At 47.3% G+C, this 22490-nt stretch overlaps 1 protein-coding gene across 2 annotated transcripts in view; it reads left to right on the top strand.

The window, feature by feature from the left end:
• Positions 1-4733: 4733 nt before the first annotated feature.
• Positions 4734-22490, top strand: part of EPHX2 (epoxide hydrolase 2) — a 34875-nt gene continuing 17118 nt past the window's right edge. The window contains exons 1-9 of one of the 2 annotated variants that reach the window (XM_040965986.1): positions 4734-4834; positions 8081-8165; positions 10701-10860; positions 14170-14360; positions 16067-16183; positions 17935-18009; positions 19495-19590; positions 20110-20188; positions 22448-22482. In XM_040965986.1, coding sequence (XP_040821920.1) covers positions 4734-4834; positions 8081-8165; positions 10701-10860; positions 14170-14360; positions 16067-16183; positions 17935-18009; positions 19495-19590; positions 20110-20188; positions 22448-22482 — 939 coding nt within the window. Of the gene's footprint in view, positions 4835-8080; positions 8166-10700; positions 10861-14169; positions 14361-16066; positions 16190-17934; positions 18010-19494; positions 19591-20109; positions 20189-22447; positions 22483-22490 lie in introns of both variants that reach the window. The other variant, XM_040965985.1, reaches the window with a different exon arrangement.

Raw genomic sequence — 22490 nt, 5'->3', positions numbered from 1 at the left:
ATATCCTCAGGATTTAAGTTTGCAAGCAGTGAAACCTCATGACTGATGTCAGCGGAGACAGGTTTTACTAAAGATACCAGTGGTTCCCAGCAGCACTTGGCAAGCCAGGAACCTACTGGGAGACCAAAGAACTCAGGAAGCCTTGCTCTAACTGATGCCCAGACTGGTATCATGCAGCCTCTGGGTCTTATGGCTGCAGGACTGCATGCAAACCCTTGCACCAACACAAGTGCTGCAGGCACTGCTGTCCTTGGAAACCAATCATTCCTGCAGCTGCCGCTGCTGCCACCACAATGAATTCTTCCTCCTCGCTGCTGTGTGTCACCAGATCCTGATGCAACGGTCACAACAGATGCAACTGATTAACTACGTGTCCCAAGCCAGGTCAGGGAAGGCTGAGCTTCGTTGTAGAAGGTGGGCTCTGGCTCCTAGGCTCTGTCCCCAAATATCTGTCTGCCTAGTTCTTTGATTTCCAACATCAACTTTCCATGCTTTCTGCTTTTTTTAAAAAAAGCTTGCACTTAACTATTTTATTTGTTTTTAAAAATGTCTTTGTTTCTATTGCAAGAGCAGATTTTGCAGATGGAAAAAGGAGAGAGAAAGAGATTTTCCATATGCTGGTTCATTCCCCAAATGGCTGCAACAGTTGGAGTTGAACCAATCTGGAGCCAGGAACCAGGAGCTTTTTCTGGGTCTCCCACATTGGTGCAAGGGCCTAAGGACTGGAGCCATTCTCTGCTGCTTTCCCAGACCATAAGCAAGGGGGAGCTGGATCAGAAGTGGAGCAGCTAGGACACTAACTAGCACCCATGTGGGGTGTTGATGCTTGCAGGCACAGGATTAGCCAGCTATGCCATCACACTGGCCCCCTACTTATCTGTTTTAAGATGCATATTGTTAGAATTGAATCTATGAACTACATGAAACTTTTTTTTCTTTGGATTACTATCACAAAAACACAGTATCAGAAAATAAGCAGAATGTTTAATCAGATATGAGGTGTACAGACATGAGAATGCCTGTCACGAAGGAAGACGCTTGGACTCACAGGTGCCTGGGCACAGAGACACACAGGGCACACAGGGCTGCACAGGGGAGCCTCAGTCTTAGTCAGAAGGTAGAAAGGTAAAGCAGGAAGCATAGGCCATAGCCTTTCCTGGGACCCCTGACTCTTATGTCCATGAAACCTGGGTCACAGGGGAGGAATAGACAGCTTTGACTGCCAGCTTGAACCTGCCAGAAACGGATTACAGACCAATACAGGGCCTAATAAAGCACAACTAGCACACTAACATATGCAACCATCCTTCATTAAAATGAAAGTTCACCCCTCAATTCTGAAGAGACACAGCAAGTTAACTGCTTAGTTTCGAGTTGGCCTCTCTAACAAGGCCAAGTTTTGCCTAATTTTGACACCATATCATCTTGAAATTCTATTCTCTATGCAGTGAATCATAAAATTCACAAAAAATACATTGCCTATAAATTAGTGCAGTGGATAGAAAGTAACACTATCAATTCAATAAGCAAGAAAATACGCTCAGGCATATGGTCTAATGGTGCTTCCACATCACTGACGGGAGTTGATGTTTAGAACTTTCCTCGACCAATTCTCAAGAATCAGCATCTCTTCTCTAAGAGGTGGGCTGTTACCCTCCATCATGGCACAAGTTCAGTGTCTACCAGGTGAGTGACTGGAACCTCTGGGTGGCAGCACATTGGAGATTAAGGAAGTTGGGCATTGGGGAGTGACAGCAGTGGCAGCAACAGCCGTAATTGGATTCGGACAGTCAAGTTTTTAGTGACCCATTGGCATTCCACAAGACTCATCTCCCTTAGCTATAGCTTGTGGTCACCAAAATGGCCATTCCTGCATCATTCCAGTCTTTGATGATGGTCTGAGCCCTTGTGTCTCCTCCAAAACCCAAGATTGTGTTAATTGATTGATTAGTTAGGGAAGAGGTTGCCGCAGAGCTTGCTCCTGGGTCTTCCTTCAGCAGAGTGGGGTGATCATTAACAGTCCTATGTGAAGTACTTTCCTTAGCTCAAATATTGATTTCCAAAGTACAAACCACCTTCCATGGCCTCATAGCCAAGATTGCAGGCCTCTCTCACCAATGCATGTCTCCAAGCCTGAGAGAAGGGGCTATCTGAAGCATCTTCTAAGAGGAAGGCAAGTGGATTACACATGAAATAAACAGCTCCAACATTCCTATTCCATCAAATTTTTCCACCAGACCGTGCTATTTTCTAGTACCTCAGACCATGCTAAATCTCAGCTTCACTTTCCATGGACCATTCATGGACTAAGTCCTTCTATGCATACTCAGCAGGTAATTAACGTCCCAGAGCAAACCTTGCATGTCTGGGCTGTGCTGTGTGTCTCTTCCCAGGGATCGCCTTCCAACCTGCCTGCTGAGGCTTGCAGATACTGGCTTTTGTTTGTTTTTTGTTTTGTTTTTTGACTAAAGGCAGGGAGGAGTGGTAGTAGGCACACAGAGAACCATGGCTTTCTTGGGTGTGGTAGCTCCTTCAGTTCAGGTTTTTTGCTTTTTTTTTTTTTTTCTAGCTGAAGTAAGAAAACATTCATCAAACAAGGGGAAGCATCTTTCCTTGACAAGAGAGGCTCCCCCAAGCTTGTCACGGGAACCATCCTGGTTCTGAGTCTCATTGCTGTGAATTAGACCAATGCAACCACTGAGCAGCAGATCAGAATGTGAACTTAGATGTTGACCAGCCAGGAAGTTATCAATTGGCTGCCTCATGTTGCTCTGAATACACCTGCAAAATATTTCTGTAAATATTTCTCCTTCAAAGTGTGTACAACGTGGAACATGCTCTGTGGAGAGCACCAGAGAGACACGCTGGGAGAGTGACAAGAGCTTTCTGATCATACTTGTCACAAGCTCAGGAAACATGCAGAAGCAAAGTCCACTGCCAGGATATCACTGTGGGACCAGACTTGCGAGGCTCTCACAGCTACGGCTGAATGCTGGGGGTCACGGAGCTGCAGCACTGTCCCTGCCTGCCAACTAAAACCCTGGGCGTCCTGCTACTCTTGAAGCTGCTGTGCAGGTCTCCTCTCGACTCCTGCTCTCTTTCTCAGCTCCTGCCAACAGTCTGGACTCCCAGACCTTTGTTCCAATTAGCTGGCAACTCTTAGGTTCGAGAACACCTTGGAGCCAGGGATCAGGAATCAACTCGAAGTTCTTTGGACTAAGCAAGTGCATCGATGGGGACACCACTTAGTGAGAGGGGGAGTATGCTGCGAGATGCAGGTGGAGCTTTGTTGTGGTCATGATAAATTCCAGAGGCTGATTCAACATTTGGGAGACAAAGAGTAAGAAAGCAGGGGTGCAAGTCAGGAGCCCAAATATCTCATGCTATGAAACTCAGGCTTCAATCTTCCTTCCTTCCTTCCTTCCTTCCTTCCTTCCTTCCTTCCTTCCTTCCCTCCTTCCCTCCTTCCCTCCTTCCTTCCTTCCTTCCTTTTTTCCTTCCTTCCTTCCTTCCTTCCTTCCTTCCTTCCTTCCTTCCTTCCTTCCTTCCTAAATAAAATTTAACTTCTTGAGTGACTACTTTCCTATACTCAACACTCTTGTCTTCAGACCCAGGGTAACCCCGCTTCTACCCACCTTCACTGATGCTGTTTCCTAAGGGTCACTCAGTGTCCTCCAGTTCCAGTCAGGTCTTTTTGTCCTTAGTTCTTGCTCCAACCTGTGCCATGGCTGAACGTTCTGGTGATGGCTGACTGCTGCAGGATCCCAGAAGGGACTAGCAGGCAGAACAGGACTCTCAGCACACATTCTAAGGGCAAACAACCCACACAGAACTCCTCTTTCCTGCTGACCTGGCTGACGATCGTTACATCCCTGCCAGTTTCAGTAAGGCATCTGACACTTGTGCGCACCCCTCTCGTAGCTCAGTGGTGGACAATATCCTAGATAAATTCAAAAGCCAAATCTCACTCTCTGGATCCTGAGCCAGGCCCTGGGCTGATGCCCCCAGAACAGCAGGCTGAAAGCAGGTTTTTATCCAGTGGTGGATATATTCTTACATGGGCCTGAAGGTGCCAATAACGCTACCAAGGCACTTTTCAGGGGGTCTCCCAAAGGGACACATTTTTAGGATAAATCATGGATGACATGCAAATCTTGCCCACTTTTTGGCAGCATTATTATAAGTAGAATGTGTACAAGGGACACAGTCCAAATGTGTTTCTCCTGAACCTCATTTGCACAAGAGCTTGGAATCAAAGTAGCATGGGGCTGGCACACATTCCTGGAGCTTTGCATTGGCTAGGAGCCTGGGGGAGCAGTTGGCACAGGAATAGGTAAAGCTGTTTACAGAACCTGTCAACAGGATCAAACATTTAACGACAGAGTCTCTCTAAATTTGCGAGCCCTGACACTTCTCAGGAGGGTCAAAGTCTGGTCCAGTCTTGTTAAGCCAGGGATGCAGGGGTGCGGGCAGACCTTTGACCAAACTTAAGGCGGAGTTCTAGGTCAGAGGCCGAGCGCATTGGGAGACGGTCCCTAGGGACGCAGCCAGGGAACCGCTCCGGGGAGCGGGGAGCGGGGACAGCGGGCAGAGCAGAGGCGGGCCACCGGACGTGGCCCTGCCTGGGGGGCGGAGCAGGGGCGGGAGTAGGATTCCTGCCGGGACACCCGAGGCCTAGCCCGGCCGGGTCTTTGTGCTGGGCATCTGGGAGCGAGGCTGCAGCGCAGGCCGCCATGGCGCTGCGCGCAGCTGTGTTCGACTTGGACGGGGTGCTGGCACTGCCCTCGATTGCCAGCGCCTTCAACAGAGCCGAGGACTCCCTGGCGCTGCCCAGGTAAGGGTCCCGGAAGCCCGCCGGCAGCACTTGGGCTGCGCCGGAGCAGGTGGCTTTCTGGAAGCCGAGCGGGGTTTCAGATCGCTGCAAGGGCGAAAACTCTGTAAAAGGTTAGTTATTAGCTGACCCTGAATTGCCAGTGTCTGTGAGTGGGTCCATTGTGTTATAAATGTCGAGTAATTAAAACTTGCTGAAGACTCCACAATTGGTGTTCTTAGGAATATTGGAAGGTAATTACTGAGCTGTCTGCTGCTGACTAGTGTTCTAAAGAGCAGGGTGACAGAGAGGCGTGCCAAGTTCGTTCCACCCGCAGCGCTGCAGGGTCACTTAGGAAGGGCGGCCTGTGACAGAAACCCCCAGAGCCTGATACTGGAAAACGGGCACCTAGGAAGTTAAATTCCTGCTTGGAAAAGAGGAACCTGTCAGAATGGAAAACGACTCACCAAATAGAGTTGCAGCTATAAGAAAACACAAAAAACCACCTGAGAAATTTTGATTATGATTCAATGAAATCTGTCACTTGAGTAAAAACTTTTGCCTTACAATACTGTAAAAATACTGTGAGCAATACTGTCTTCCAATCCTTGAGCTTGAAATATAACCCCGCACACTGGAACCTTTAATTTCTCTTAATGTTATTTTCAGAGAAGTCTTCAGCATTTTCCACTAATTTTATATCTGAAATTTTGCTTTGTTTTCCTATGCTATGGTGAATGGAATTGTTTTGATAACTCAGTTCCCAGAAGTTTGCTGTCTTAAAATCACATTTCCTGTGTTCAGCATTGTGGGGTACAGGCTAGGCCCGTAGCTGTGGCGCCGACACTCATAGTGCAGGTTGCTTCAATCCAGCTCCCTGCTAAAGACCTGGGAAAGCAGCAGAGGATGGCTCAAGTCCCTGGGCCCCTGCACCCATGTGGGAGACCCTGGAAGAAGCTCCTGACTCCTGGCTTCAGATTGGCTCAATTCCAGCCATTGAGGCCATTTGGGGAGTGACTTAGCAGAGGGAAGTTCTCTGTGTGTGTCTCCTCTCTGTAAAATAAAAACATCTTGACCAAATTATCTTTTCAGCATGTAAGATTTTTTTAAACTGTAATCTAAGTAAATTGGACATCTTTTTTTTTCTTTTTCTTTTTCCTGAAAGATATACGATAATAAACGGTCAGTTCTCTGTTTCTGAGACACTTCCTGCCTCCTTGTCATGTAAACTAGGTTTGAAGACTCTGACCACTGCATCTTCTGACATTCTAAGGGGTAGAGCACAAGCCTACTGTCAGTCTAAATGTTGGTTTACTCTTCAAATGTCTCCAGGGGCCAGGCCTGGGCAGCCGAAGCTGAGAGCCTGGAGTCTGCCTCATGTCAGTCAAGTCACATTCCCCAGGGGTGTGGCCAGGGACCCACTGCCAGGTTCATCACCTGCCGCTTCCCATGCACCAGGTGCAATAGGAGGAAGTTGGAAACTAGAGCAGAACCAAAACTTGAACCCAGGGACTCCAGTGGGATGCTGTGTCCCAAGCCAGGTCTCAACCATCAGGCTGAACCCCTGCCCCAAGTTCACCAATTTCTTATATTGTGACAGCTGCTTCACTGTTCACTAACTTGTGAAGCATGCTTGAAATGTGGGATACCCAGAAGTTTCTTTTATCTCCAATATCCTCTTCTTCCTCCTCTTTTATCATCTTCTCCTCATCCCCGCCTCCTGATGTCTAGACCCAGTGGCATTTTCTTCCTCTGTCACGTGTTCCTCCCTGTTCCTCTTGTTCCTCTTCAGGCTAAATTCCTTTGTGTTTGGCACCCCACTCAGCCAAGGTACTGTTGTTATTTATTGGTATATGACTCCCTAGTTCCATTCTTAGCTCCCAAAAGCAGGATCGCATTTTGCCATTGTTATATCATAGCATGCCACACAGCACTTTGCACACCTCAGGTGCCCCGTGAAAGCCTGCTGGGATGAACTGTGCATTGCAGCAGCTCAGAAAGGCTCATGACATCTTTCTAAGGGACAGGGAATGTTCTAGACTGGAATGTGGGGCAGGCACCTGAGACAGTGGTTAAGCTGCTGCTTTGGGTGTCCACAGCCCCTATCAGAGTGCTGGACTTGAGTCCTGCATGTTCCACTTCCAATCCAGCTTCCTGCTCATGTGTCCTGGGAGGCAGCCTATGATAGCTCAAATACTTGGGTCCCTGCCACCCATGCAGACGACCTGGGTGGTGCTCCTGACTTCAGTCCTGGCTGTCAGAGGCATTTGGAGAGTGGACAAATGGAAGGGAGATGTGTCTCTTTTTCCCTCTGTCTGTCACTCTGCCTTTCCAGTAAACGAAAAAAATAAAACATTAAAACAAAACTGGAATGTGGCTATAGTACAAGGTGCTTGATTCTTGCAAAATTCCGAACTTGGTAATGTTTGTTTGCTGACTCCTAACTTCAGGGCACAAAAGGCTGAGTGGATTTATTTACTGGGACAGCTGTAACACCTTATCCAGTCTCAGGGTTGGAACTTAAGTATCCAAGACCGAGCGGTGGCAGGCTTGGGCTTATCTCTACTGCGGCCTCTCCCTGTGTCTTCATGTTGCCTGCCTTCTGTGTGGCTCTGTGTTCTCTGTCCTCTTCCCAGAAGGACACTTTATTCCGGTGGCTTGCAGCAAACCTGAATGATCTTCTGTAACTTAATCACCTCTGTAAAGACCCTGTCTCTTCCATAGTCCAGGCCTGAAATATCGAGGTGTCAGAACTGCCACATAGGAAATTGGGGGCAGGGAGTGTTATTGCTCCCTTCACACTGGAAAGTTTTTTTCAAAATTGCAAAGTGAGATGAAAATAAAATGGACATGATATAGGCCCAATCAAATCCAGAAATGAGAAGTTGTCCATTCCTTTTGAGGAGTATAAACTAGTGAAAAGGTCCTTTGGGGTGGTTCGTTGATGGGGTCCAGTGTCCAGTCTGGACAGGCTCCCTTAAATGGTAGATCAGGAAGCTCCTCCAAGAAGAGCGTCATGAGTGAGGGGGCCTCCATGAGCCCCTTCTCCTGTGAGCACTGAGCATTTAGTTTGTAGGCTCGTGTCCTTGGCTGGGGGGCTTCCGGTGGGATCAAGCTGCCCTTTGCATGTGGCAGTGCCTGGCAGCGTACAGGCACTTCACAAAGTCAGGACTGTAAACAAGGAACTGTGCCTGTCCCTGCCTGCAGCCACCGTGAAATCGCCACGATGCTCATGATGTCACCGTTGTTCTTTTCTTTGGTGTTTTCTAGAGGTTTTCTGAGTGAATCTTTCGTGAAAGGAGGTCCAGATGGTATCACTGCCCGCCTCATGAAAGGAGCGATCACATATGTCCAGGTGAGGACCAGGGCTCTGACCCCCCGGGAAGGCCTCCTCTGCCACCTGCCTGGTGCCTGCACTGTCTGTGGGCCCTTTGCTAGCAGGGCCATGTCTTCACCAGGCTGAGTCACTCACAGGACTGACCTGGAAGGCTTTGCAGATGCATTCTAATGAAGCTGGATGTTACGCTGATTTGGACCAACCAGAGAGAAATTTTCAAGTCCTTGAAGATCTATGATACTTGGAGCTACTTCAGCCAAAGTAGCTATTTTAAAACAAAGCCACCTGATTTGTTAATTCAGTAACTGTAATGGAGCAGGGCAGGGTGGAGGGGATGTGAGAAGAGGACTTTGAACCTTAGCTCCTACTTACAGTGTGACCAAATTACCTCACTTCTCAAAGTCTCCATTTTGCCATCTGCAAAATGGGCATGAAAATGCTCTCTATTTCACCTGTCGTTGGGAAATGTGGAATGGCGCTTACCATGGCAACTGGCGCAAAGCAGGTTATTCACTAAGTAATAGTGGTTCCTGTGACTATAGTCATGAGCTTTTGTTTGTTTGTTTGTTTTGTGTGTGTTTGTGTGTGTTTTGACAAAGTTCTCAGCCTGTAACACCATTTGGTTCTAACAATGCCTTTCTAAAAAGCAAGGTTATTGATAAGAATCTCCTTATACACACACAGATAAAACACTATATCTTATTAAAATTTTAGAATTATAGCCACTTACCATGCCGATTGGGAACTTGGGACTCCCCGTAATAATAACTTTAAGAAAAGCCCGCCCCGTCTGTGGGCTTTTAGAAATCACGGATGTTTTTGTATACAGCTATAGATGGTTCCATTCTCATTGCTGCGTGACATTCCTCTGGCTGTTTTTGCATCAGTCTGTTCATGAGGGCATTTGGGGAGTTTTCAGTTTGAGAGGGTATGTAATTTGCATATACAGTCCACTTTGCTATCGGTGCATGTTTTAATTTGCCAGGCCTGTGTCTCTTAGCTTGGACTGCTGTAACGGTTGTATCCTACACTGCTGACATACGCAACAAACATTCATGTCTCACAGTTGTGGTGGCTGGCAAGTCCAAGATCAAGATGGGTTCAGTGTCTAGGAGAGTCTTCTTCCTTGTAAAATCACCTGGTATAAAGCAGAGAAAAGGGAAAAAAAGCAAGCTACCTCGTGTCCTATTACAAGGCCAGTTCCATTCCTCAGGGATCTGAGTGCTCCCTGATAGGCTGTCTACAAATGCCATCACGTGCTTAGGACTTCAACGTAGAAATTTTGCAGTGACAAAAATATTTACTTCATTGTGGGCTAACAAAAAATTTTCCATAGAATGAATGTCTTATATAGCGGAAGTTTTCCACAGTTCAGGAGACTGAGGGTCCCAAATCATTTTTAATTAATTAGTTAATTAATTTTTACTTAAAAGATAGGGTGGGGGGACGGCACCTCATGTACTACAATAGTCAGTATTGGGGCAGGCCAATGCTAGGAGCCAGGAACTCGATCTGAGTCTCTCATGTGGATGACAGGGGCCTATTTTCATGAACCATCATCTGCTCTTCCCAGGGCACATTAACAGGAAGCTAGAATTGGGAGCAGAGCAAGAGCCCTGTCTTGTGTACTTTGATATCCTAAGATGGTCTTAACAATGCCCAACCATCCCAGTTTTGGTTTGTTTTCAGTCCTCTCTCCTAGGCTTGCAGACGGCCTACTTCTTTGCATGTCCTCACATGATCTTCCCTTTGCTTGTGTCTGAATTCTAATCTCTCCTCCTGGGGAAACCGATGACTTTGGATTAAGGTACATTCTCATGGCCTCCTCTCATCCTAGTTGCCTTTTTAAATCTTATCTTCAGATGGAGTCACACTGCAAGGTCCATGCAAGTTTTGGAGGTGTACAGGTCAACCTATAACAGTAATAATAAGCATTGATAATGTCCAATTTGGGAGCTTTCCTATGGTTGAAGCTTTGTCTCTCCCCTGCTCCAGATTTGGTAGATCAAAATTGGAAGGTGGAGCCTACAGGAAGTAAAAGGGTGACGAGGGTAGAGCCCTGATGCATGAGATTAGTGCCCTCATAAAAGAGATGTCAGCTCGCCTCGTCCACAAGCAGGAAAGCGAGATGATAGCACCTATGGAACACAAACTGCATCTTTACCAGACACTGAATTTGCTGGTGCCTTGATGTACATTCTAGAAGCATGAGAAATACGAGAGTGTTGGGGAGCTGCCTAGCCTCTTCTGTTTGTCTACAGCAAAGACAGAGCATCTGGGGTACTGCAGCAGTGATAGGGAGTAAGTATGCCACAGCTGTCCACTCTGCTGCTTGCAGATGTTTAAGTAGTATTAGCTTTAAGATTCTTAGGAATGGTGCAGCTATAAGCATTTTCAATCTGTGTCTTCTGAGGGCTGTGCATTCATGTCTATGTCCAGTGGTGGGATGATGTGGTCAGGAGAATGTTGATGTTTGGATTTAGCGGATACTGACAGTGTTTTTGAGAGTTGCAGCAACTGACCACCAACCCCACCGCCAATTCACTCTTACAGTGGGCATCCCTCATGGAAGAAAACTGCAAGCAACGTTCCAAGGCCATTGGATTCCACCTGCCCCAGAATTTCTCCATTAATCAGATCTTCAGCAAGGCGAATTCAGCAAGGAAGATCAACTACCCCATGCTTCAGGCAGCTGACGTGCTCAGAAAGAAGGGTAAGGGTCCAGTTCTGGCCATTGTCTGGTCCAACCATACCAGAACCTTCAAGAGGGTCAGGTTCAGAGTACAGCCAAGTGTGTCTGGAGAGCACAGATCTCCTAGGTCTCAAGGAAACACATTCTTCACACATGGCTCTATGGCAAGTTTTTCCAAATGACAAAAAGCAGTGCTATTAGAATCTTTGGGCAAACAACAGGACTTCGTCTAACAAAGCAATTTGTGCCAGCGGCTACCTGATGAGCATTTTCTCCTTCCAGGGGTACGAGTAATGATGTGCATTCCTTGATGTGACTTCTGGTCACAATGCTTAGTCAACAGGGTCCCTTAGGCAGCTTTGACATGCTCACCCTCTGAGTTTGGTGTGAGCTGATGGACTGGGGCTAAGGTTATGCCCACTGATCTGAGGCGTGAGGTCACGTTCATCCTGTAAGCATTTATTTAGTGTCACTGCCCAGCTCTTTTTCCTGGGCATATTTGTTTGTTTGTTTTTTAAAGATTTATTTATTTTTATTACAAAGTCAGATATACAGAGAGGAGGAGAGAAAGAGAGGAAGATCTTCCATCCGATGATTCACTCCCCAGCTGAGCGCAACGGCCGGTGCTGCGCCGATCTGAAGCCAGGAGACAGGAACCTCCTCTGGGTCTCCCATGCGGGTGCAGGATCCCAAAGCTTTGGGCCGTCCTTGACTGCTTTCCCAGGCCACAAGCAGGAAGCTGGATGGGAAGTGGAGCTGCCGGGGTTAGAACTGGCACCCGTATGGGATCCCAGCACGTTCAAAGCAAGGACTTTAGCCACTAGGCCACGCCCCCGGGCCCTCTTGGGCATATTTGAAGCCATTCCTTTTTCTTACCAGAAGACTTATGTGGTTGTGGCTTATCCCTCTGTCTCAGGCTGTAACTGAGATGTGGATGATTTATAAAGAACACAGATTTATTTCCTGCAGGACTGAGGGGCTGGGAAGCCCAAAATGGACAGTCCCACCTCTGGCAAGGGTCTTTGTTCTGTATTATCACATGATGGGAAGTGGGAGGGTAAGAGAGGATATGAACTAAGAGAGTCTGATGTCTAATTCACAGCCTCAAACTCTTTTATAATCAGCATTCATCCTCCATGAAAGCCAATCTTCAAGGTATAAAACCCTCACATTAGGCTCCAATTCTCAATCTGTTGTTGTGTACCACCTTAAAAGCTTTGCTGCTTGGGTTATGTCTTCCAAATATACTGGTTCATTGTTCTTAAATTCAGCCTCCACTGAGTGCTATAATCTGTACATACTTTTGCAACTTCTTGGCAATCATATGACAAAAATGACTCTTATTCTAGTTTCTAGTACTTTCATTTCCACTTGAGACCTGAATAGCCTGGATGGTCCACATTTCTTTCTCTCTCTCTTTTTTAAGATTTACTTCATTTTTTTATTTACAATATAGAGTTAGAGAGAGAAGGAGAGACACAGAGAGAAAGATCTTCCATCTGCTGGTTCACTGCCCAGATGGCCACAATGGCTGAAGCTGAGCTGATCCAAAGCCAGGAGCCAGCAGCCTCCACCAGGTCTCCCGTGTGGGTGCAGGATCCCAAGGCCTTGAGCCATCCTCTGCTGCCCTCTGCCCCCAAGCAACAAGTAGGGAGATAGATAGGAAGTGGAGCAGCTAGGACACAAGCTAATGTCCTTATGAGATGCTGGCATTGGAGCTAGAAACTCAGCCTAATATGCCATGATACTGGCCTCAATGGTCCATATTTCTGTCACTTCAATACTATCACTTTAGTAATCCTCAAGAGTTGGGTTGTCCCTACAGCTCTCATCTTCCAAACACTCATAAAAGTTGCCCTTAATGTTCATTTCATGAAAGTCTAAGCTTTTGCTAGGCTGCTGCTCCAGATTCTTTGAGCCACTATGCTTCCCAGTTTCTGTTTCCACATTTTCAGGTGCTTGTTACATTGTAGTCTCCCATTTCAGTACCTGTTCTCTGTATTAGTTGATTGGGTGTTACCATCACAGATTACCTGAGCCTCAGTGATTTCTGAAGAGCACAGATTGGTTTCTTATAGTTCTGGAGGCTGGGAAATTCAGGATGGAAGGAACTGTGTGTGCCAAGGGCCTGCGTGCTATGTCATGCCATGATAGAAGGCACAATAACAAAGAAGGGTGAATGCATGAGAAAACAACAGCTCTAACTGCAGCCTCAACTCTTGTCATAACTTGCATTCATCTACCCTGTGAGTGATACTTGTAGAGCCTGATCATCTTCCTTTGGTTCCCATCTCCCAAGGGTGCTACCTTGGTGATCAAGTTTATAACATACATTTTGGGGAGACTTAGATTCAAAAGCGTAGAACCTTCCCAAGCCCGTAAGTTCTTCCCACATGAGAAGGGATCACTATCAACTCCGTCATGCCCCATTTCCAGCATTACCCAGTCCTCACCTTCACTAATGGGGCAGATAAAGCCAGGGGATAGGGGCTGGCATTGTGGCACAGTGGGTTAAGCTGTGAGTTGTGACAACGGCATCCTTTCCTAGAGTGTCTTGCTCAAGTTCTAGATGAGTAGCAGCTCTGGCTACATCTGTTGCTAATGTGCTTGGGAAGGCAACAGACAATGACCAAGTCTTGGACCACTGCAGCTCACATGGGAGACTGGCTGGAATTCCCAGCTCCTAGGTTTAGCTTGTCTCAGCCATGGCTGTTGTAGCCATTTGGGAAGTAAACCAGCAAATCAAAGGTCTCTATCTTTCACTCTCTTTGTGTCACTCTGTCTTTCAAATAAATCAATCTCACATTTTAAAAAGGCCAGAGATAATGGTATCTGTATTTGCCTGGTTTCGTAATGCGATTGCAGATAGCCAAGGCAAGGGTTTGGAAATAGGACTAACGCATGTTTGCAATAGCACAGCCCAGATGGAACTTTGGACCTCCATAAGTAGCTCTGGTTAGTTTGTAACTTTGAACTTTGGCTTGCTCATCTGTAACTATGGGATGGTGCAGTTATCTCTGCCTAACTCATGGCTGGGAAGAACCAAAGGAGCTGGTAAGTTGTCAAAACACTGCTCTACAAGGGACTGGGAGTTTCTCCTTCTGGGCTTCTGAAAGCTGTTCATGTACACAAATACTCCAAGATCACTGTCAGCAGATGCAGTACAGGGAAAGATAATATCTTTCCAACTTGCTCATTGAGGGCAGGTTATATTTGAATGCAAATAAGCCAGAACCTACTCAACCCCATTGTTGGGGCCCCATAGGATATCTGGAGCGTGGGAGGGTAGAATGGAGCTGCCTGCATGTTTATCATGGATTTTTTGCTCAGGATTCAAAACCTGCATCCTTACCAACAACTGGCTGGAAGATAGCCCTGAGAGAGACAACCTGGCCCGGATGATGTGTGAGTTGCGCCCACACTTTGATGTCCTGGTCGAGTCATGTCAGGTTGGGATGGCAAAGCCCGAACCTCAGATCTACAAGCTGCTGTTGGACACCCTGAAAGCCAGACCCAGTGAGGTACGTTGGAGTGATTGGCAAGGGTAGAAGAAGGTCTCAGAGTACTGCAACCAAAGAAAAATAAGGGAGTGAGCAGGTGGCCTGGCAGCACAGTTCTGGGTCTGCTTCTCTCAGCCATGACTTTTATTTATCCCCCAGTCTAGGAAGTTCTACCAGAGAGTCACATGTGGCCCATTGGAATGGCTCTCATAGGACTTTCATCAAATTAGTCATCATTATCAAAAGGATTAGGCTTGTTGCCTCAGCTGACTTATGAAGAATCAGAGACCTTGGAATGTTTTGCAATGGCCTCAAAGTCCGCCTGGGTCCCCTAACAAAGGATGAGTGGGATGGGCTTCCGTTGTACCATAGCCTCCTACTGGGAACCCTCACCCACTTCAAGCCTTTGAGTCACACTTGCTCAGAGATTGCCTATCCTAAAACACCATGCATACTGTGTGCCCCTGCTGGCATCTTCAGAAGAGGTTGCTGCAAGATGAATCTCCCCTTCCTCCCATTTCTACCTGCTCTCGCTAGCCCTGGCCCATCCACAGGGCAAGCAGAACCAACCACGTTCCTGGCTTTGGGAGTCCTTGCTGTGCTCCCCCAGGTCTGTGCCCCTCCCCAAGCCTCTGCCCATTCCATATGTATTTGGGATCAGCTTTAGGTTTAAACATACTCATGTGTCTATCTTCCCACCATGAATTTTAGAGTGAATAAGCTGCACAGAATTTTAAGCCACCCTTGTAGCAGGTAAAGCCATGGCCTATGACCCCCAGTATCTCCTAAGGGTTCTAGTTTGAGTCCTGGCTGCTCCACTTCCATCCAGCTCCATGCTAGTGGCCTGGAAAAGCACTGGAAAATAGCCCAAGTTTATTGGTATAGCAGATCTAGGAAGAAACTTCTAGCTCCTGGACTTGGGCTGGTCCAGCCCCAGCCATTATGGCCATTTGGAGACTGAACTATTAGATGGAAGATCTCTCTCTTTCTGTGTTTTTCTCTCCTCTCCCTCTCTTTCCATATCTCTACCTTTAAAATAAATAAATAAATCTTTTTTTTTCTACAAAAAGAATGCATTCTAGGCCACCCTGTTCAGGGTTATAAATAAATGTACCCATGCTTTTTTCAATGATGTTCAAGGCCTTAAAAAATCTTTTTTACAGTCTTTGATCCATTCAGAATTTATTTTGGGGTGAGATGCGAAGTCTGGATCCACTTTTTTTCCTGTTAACCAGTCATGCCAACACCATCCTCTCCTAATGGACATGGCACTTTTATTAGACACTAAATCCTAATTTGTGCTTATATCTATTTCTGGACTTGTGTATCTCATAGATGTGTCTATTTCTTTTCAAGTCCTATGCCATCTCCCTTTTGTTGCTTTAAGCTTTCTTTCTTATCTGTCCCCATGACATTTTCCCAGATGTGTCTGTTCATTCCGGATGATTTTTTCAGGGGGATGTTCATGTTGTCTTGACAAGTTCATATCCACGCTAGCCCCAAGTCTTCTTGCAGTTTTAGGATTGATCGGAACTAGTTGGATGTGTGAGGGTATGTTCACCTGTATGTTTACGCAGTTAGATGTTTTACATTTCTAGATTAACAAAGCTGCTATTCTACTTGTCATGAGGCATTTGTGTTTGAACATGTCTCTTGTTGGTATTTTCCGTAGTACTGGAGATTTTCTTTGGGTGAGTAATACTGTATCCATGCTGTTTTGGGTTCAGGTTGTCTTCTTAGATGACTTTGGGAGTAACCTGAAGCCAGCCCGTGATCTGGGGATGGTCACCATCCTTGCCCGTGACACTGATGCAGCCCTGGGGGAGCTGGAGAAGGTCACCGGGGTACAGGTAACTTTCTGTGTGAGCAGAGGTGTGCTGCCCAGCAGTGCCGGTGTACAGCAAGGGAGAAGAGCTCCGTGAGTGTGGTGTGTCTTGCACAGCCAGGATTCTGGGGGTCTGTAGGTGGGAGTTCACCACTACCACCACCACCACCATCACTACCACCATCACCACCACCACCATCACCACTACAATCACCACCACCACCACCACCATCACCACTACTACCACTACCACATCGCCATCACCATCACCACCACCACCATCACCTCCATCACCAGCACCACCATCACCACCACCATCACCACAACACCAATACCACCACCACAACATCGCCATCACCATCACCATCACCACCACCACCACTACCATCACTACCACCACCACCACTACCACCAGCAGCAGCACCACCACCACCATCACCAGCAGCAGCACCAGCACCACCACCATCACCACTACCACCACCACCACTACCACCAGCAGCAGCACCACCACCATCACCAGCACAATCACCACCATCACTATCATTACCACCACCATCACCAGCACAACCATGACCACCACCACTACCACCACCACACTGGTCCCTCTCAGACACCAAAGATGTTGTGGCCTCACATTCTATTTTCTCTTTGGGGGATGTCCAGATGGACTGATCCCTGTCTAAGAGCCAGGCAGATTTTGTGTCTCCATTTTAGGGGTCAGAAAGCGGGGTCACTAAGACGGGCACTTCTTTCTCAGGTTGTACACCTGGGCTGAGAATGCTGAGCAGAGCAGCTGGAGTCTCTGCATGTCCAGGAGCTGGGCTCAGACACCATGAAACATCCTCTCCCATGAGCTCAGGGTCGTGTCCTCACAGAAATCAATCCAGCAGGTTACAGGAGTCATCCTTAAAGACTTGTTCCTTAGGAATTTTCTTGTTCACCTTGACCTTGTCCAGAGACAAGGTTCGTGGAAGATGCATGTGACTCCACAGGACCGGGCAGACACCTGTGGGCCAGAGTCTGTTATGGACAAGATTGTGTTGAAGCCTTAACCCCTGGTTCTTCAGAATACACCTGCATCTGGATGCAGAGCCTTTAGGGAGATGCTAAAGTTCAAGTGCAGCAGGGTGAGGCCCATGTGCACCTGGGTTGGTGTCCTTGCAAGCCGAGATGAAAGCATGCCCAGGCACAGAGACAGGACCATGTGAGGGCAGGGGATGAGACGGCCACCAGCAAGCTCAGAGGCATTCACCCTGCTGACCACTTTGATTGTGGACTTCCAGCCTCCAGAGTGTGAGGAAGTAAATATTTGATTGAAGCCTCCTGGCTGCTGGTACATGGCTGTGGCAGCGTGAGCTGACTCCAGCAAAGGTGTGGATGTAGCTTTTTATTTTTAGTCAACAGCAGGGAGAAGCCTTTCAGTGGAGGTGCACATTGACAGGATGGCTGAGACTTTGCTGGTGCCAGCATCTGCTTGGGGGACCAATTGAGGAACTGCTGCAGGGAAGAGTTCTATGAACGTCTAGTATCTCAATGCTTCTTTCTGGCTTCTGCGACGCACCATTGGTAGCAGTCAAGGGCTTTGCTCATACAGTCTCATGGGGACCCCCATCTGGCAGACAAACCATTGTTTTAAGGTCTGACTGAGAGGGAGGCAAATTCAGCAGTGGCCAAAGTCACCTCGGAGCTTTCTTCTGGAGTTTGCACACCCACCCTGAGAACTTGGGAAAGGGACCTGCTGTTGTTTCACTGGACATTTTGTGCTTCCAGCTTCTCCACACGGCTACCCCTCTGCCAGCCCCCTGCAGTGTGAGTGACGTGAGCCATGGCTACGTGCCTATAAAGGTGAGTCCAGATGGCCTTCCATATCATTGGTTCTGTCTCCACGAATTCAGCCAATCACATATTGCAATATCTGGGTTGGCAGTGGGCATTCAGCCTGGTGGTGTAAGCCATGCTAGTTATAGGCTGCAAGAATCCTACCTTGCACTGCCTGGGGTCCAGCTTACCTGTGGCTTCCAATTCCAGCTTCCTGCTAATGCAGACCTTGAGAGGCAGCAGCGATGACTCAAGTGATTGCGGTTCCTGCCACTACCTGGATTGAGCTCCTTGTTCCCAGCTTTGGTCTGGCCAAGTCCGGGCTGTTGGGAGCATTTGGGGAGTGAAACATGGGTGGGAGCTCTCTGTCTCACTTCCTCTTTGTCTTGTAAATGAATACAGTTTTTAAAATGAGAGGGAAAAATGGGCAGCTACAGCTACTGACCCTCTCTCTAAACAATACAGTAGCTCAAGCATGCCCATTGCATTCCGGTATATTAGTCTTGTAGGTCATCTAGAGATGGTTTAAAGTGTATGGGAGGATGTGTTCACATCAAGTGTGTATCATGCCTAAATCACAGTGCCATGTGCTAGCCCTCTCATCACACCCCGGCCTCTGCTTGCTGCTGCCCAGTGCAGTCAGGTGCAGATGGGACAGCAGACGGCTGAGCACCAGAGCTCCCAGTTCATTTGGTGTGGCTTTGACAGAATGCCACAAACTGGGGAATTAAGAAACAAAAGAAAGGCATTCCTTGGGATTCTGGGAACTAAAATGTCCGGTCAAGGGGCTAGCATCAGGTAAGGGTCTTCTGGCTGCATTATCCCATGTTGGAGGCAGAAAGACGAACAAAGGAGAGGGAGAGGGCAGGAAGTGCCCCAGCTGGCTTTTGATGCAGACCTCCTAATGCACTCACAAACCTGCTCCTGAAACAATCCATTCATGACAAGAGAGCCTTCAAGACTCACACGTGGGTATACTGAGGATTAAGTTTCGACATGTTTTTAGGGAACAGTGGCAAATCATCTCAGATTTATCTGAGTCCTGAGCAGAGCACACATTTCTTTCGTTAATAAGCTACTGACCAGGACTCAGTCCCCTGCCCGCAGCAATAATGAGGGAGGAGGTGGTGTCTGGAGGATGCCACCTGCATGCCAGGAAAAGAGAAGAACACAGCCATAGCTGAGCCCAGGAAGGGATACGTTGCACAACACTGAGAGCCCATCACAGCGCTCCCGAAAACTCTGATGGCACCTGAACACTTCCGGTCTCCCCTCACCTTCTTTCCTGGTTTCTGTTACAGCAAAAAAAATATATAAATGCCTAGGTTCCCAGCACAGCTGGGCCAGCTCCTTCTCTCTTCCATCTTCATCTGACCACGGGGTCTTGAGCTAGGAAGGCAGCCTGTGGGGGAGATGCAGCTGTGCTCAGAGGGAGACTGGGTTTGGCCACCTATAGAAGTGGTACCTAGTCCTGGTGAGCCACCTTGCTGCCTGCTCCCTTTTCTCCCACAGCCTGGGGTCCGCTTGCATTTTGTGGAGCTAGGCTCGGGTCCTGCCGTGTGCCTCTGCCATGGGTTTCCTGAGAGCTGGTTCTCTTGGAGGTACCAGGTAAGGCACTGTGGGGAAGGTGCACTCAAGTCAGAGCAAAAGGAGGGGAAGTCCAGCAGGGGTGGCCCAGCCTGGGGGAGGGGCAGCAGAGAAGGTGGAACCTTATGGTATGGGTGTCATCCATAGAGAGGGAGTGAAGCTTCAGGAATATGGGAGTGGAGAATGCTGTAGACCCCAAGGCCATGCTGACTCTAGGGGGACTTGTGTGCACTAGGAAAGAGCAGACTCCACATCACCTGCTGGGAAAGCTTGACACAGAACAGAGATGTCCACAAGGATCTTACTGGGTGAAGTGCTGCCTAGTATGGCATTTATGCAGTGCACTCACCTCACCACTGTCTGTGGCCGCCATTTCCAGGTAGGTCCAGCAGTCCCACAGTGAGGCCATCAGACAGCATCACCGGCACTTTGGACTGAGCACTTTGGATCAGCACTTTGGACTGTCCTGTTCACAGGACGTAGCAGTCCGCCAAACAGTCAGGAGATCACATGAGTGGGTCTGACCTGTTTCTTTTCCAGATCCCTGCTCTGGCCCAGGCAGGTTACCGGGTTCTTGCTGTGGACATGAAGGGCTATGGAGATTCGTCGGCCCCTCCTGGTGGGTTGATTGTCCTGCAGCCTGCTCACACGGCTGTGTCTTCTACCTGACTGAGGGCTGCAACTCTCCTGTGTGTTCCCTGGGCCAGGGTCAGAGTAGGCCATCCTCCAACGGGGCCTGACTGCATACCTCCTGTCCTGCCATGCCCCCCGTCTGTGCCTCTGGGGCCCCAGCTGTCCCTGCTCCCACATTCTGAGTGAGCAAAGGCAATGCTAAGTCTCATGACCCCAAGGCAGCCTCCTGTGCATATGGACACAGAGTGCTCCGTGCATCTCCAGATGACTGCAATCACTGCCCTGATTTCTTGCTCTATGAGTTTGACTTCTGTAGGCACTTCATCTGAGTGGAATCTTAGTGTTTGTTCTTTCATGATTGGCTTCTTCCACCCACATAATAACATCAAATTCATCCACATTGTTGCATGTGCTGTACCTTTCTTTGTAATGGCTGCTCACTGTTTCAGCATTTCCCTTCCCTGTTGATGGACCCTTTTGTTGCCTCCACCTTTTGCTATTGTGACTAGGGCTGCAATGTCCCTGCTTTCTTTCTTGGGGATACAGGCACCCAGAAGAAGCTGCATCATATGGCGACTCATAAGGTTAAATTCTTAATGCAGTATCTAGGGTTCCCTGTGGGGCACTAATCAAGGGCAAGTGTGAAATACCCAGGGCATCCTGAGATTACCTGAGGGCTGATGGGTGCTTTCCTGGGGAGCTTGGTACTCCAACCATCTTTCCCATGTGGGCGGCAGGGACCCAAGTATTTGAACATCCCTGCTGCACTGCTGCCTCGCAATGTCTTTATCAGCAGGGAGCTGAAGCAGGAGGCGGAGCTGGACACTGAGCCCAGGCCTCTGACGTGGGATGCAAGCACCTTAACAGTTCAGCCAAATGCCTGCTGCTTGCTTTTTAAATATTAAAATGTGCAACTATATGGCAGTGTCCTCTGGATTTTCTAGGAATAACTTACTTGTACAATTTCACTTTCAGACTAGTACACAGAAGTAAAGAGATGATTAATAATACATGAAAACGAACTGCCCTGTATCAGCTGAGAATTATGGTCTTATTCTAATTATAACATAATACATTATATACATATATGTATTTAGGAAGAATTAATTTATATGTTAATTATTGTGGAAAGATCATATGTGCGATGAATCCTAATGTTAAGCCTACCCATTGAGAGCACCTGCCTGCACATTTCAGATTGCATACCATTTGACAGTAGGTGTTAGGTTGCACATTCTTTTCCCTTGAGACTTGGAAACCTCTGCCCCACTCTCTTTGAGCTTCCACTGTTGCTATTAAGAAGTCCCAGGCTGTTTTGAGCCCTGAGCTTTCCTACGTGACCACTGGGTTTTTTTCCCCTCTTACAATTGACACATTAAGGCTCTTTTTCTCAACTCTTGCTATTATGCTTAATAATAACAATGTTATTATGCACTGGTGTGAGTCTTTTCCACCCACTGAACTGGATAAGTTTACCATGCAGTTATTGAAGTGTTTCTTTTGTTACTTCTCTGATCATTTTTTTCTTTTGTTTTCTCTCGTTTTCATTCTTTGTTCCCGTCTTTGCTTTCTGGCAATGCTAGTGTTACTAGAATGTCCATTCACCTCAGAGCAATCTACAAGGGCAATGCAATCTCTGTCAAAATCTCTAGGACTTTTTTTTTTTCAGGAATAGACAAAGGAATTCTTTAGTTCTTGTGGAACCACAAAAGACTAGGAAGAGACAAATTAATCTTGAAATGGAAGAATAGAGCTGTTGGCATTTGACATCATACTGAGCTCAAACTATATTACAAATGTACAGGCTTTGTACTGTGTACTAGACACTATGATATAAACATGAAGAGTCACACATAGGGCCGGGAAGACAGAATGGATGGCTTAGGAAGGACCCATGCATGTAAGGTTATTTGATCTGTGACAAGTCCACCAGAAATGTATGCTAGGGAAAGGATGGTGTCTTCAGCAAATGGTGAGAGAAACAGGGACTCACACTGCACACAGAACTTGATCCATATGAGTTAAAGACTAAGATTTCAAACTATTGGAATAAAACATCAAAAACACTTCATATTGATCAGAGGAATGATTTTAGGGATATGACAAAAACAGACGCAATAAAACCAAACTAGATAATTGATATATGAGCCTAAGAGTTTAAAATTTATTTGACAAAGGGGCTCTTTAAGTTGATAAATTTAAATCATGTAAATCAAATGTGTTTCATCTATTTTTTTAATTACAGAAATAGAAGAATATTCCATGGAAGTGTTATGTAAGGTAAGAAG

The sequence above is a fragment of the Ochotona curzoniae genome, unplaced genomic scaffold (genome assembly GCF_017591425.1).
Source record: "Ochotona curzoniae isolate NIBS_2020 unplaced genomic scaffold, NIBS_Ocur_1.0 scaffold_4505, whole genome shotgun sequence".
Taxonomy (NCBI): Eukaryota; Metazoa; Chordata; class Mammalia; order Lagomorpha; family Ochotonidae; genus Ochotona; species Ochotona curzoniae.
Note: the sequence above shows the minus strand (reverse complement) of the source record. Positions and strands in the feature narration are given on the sequence as shown.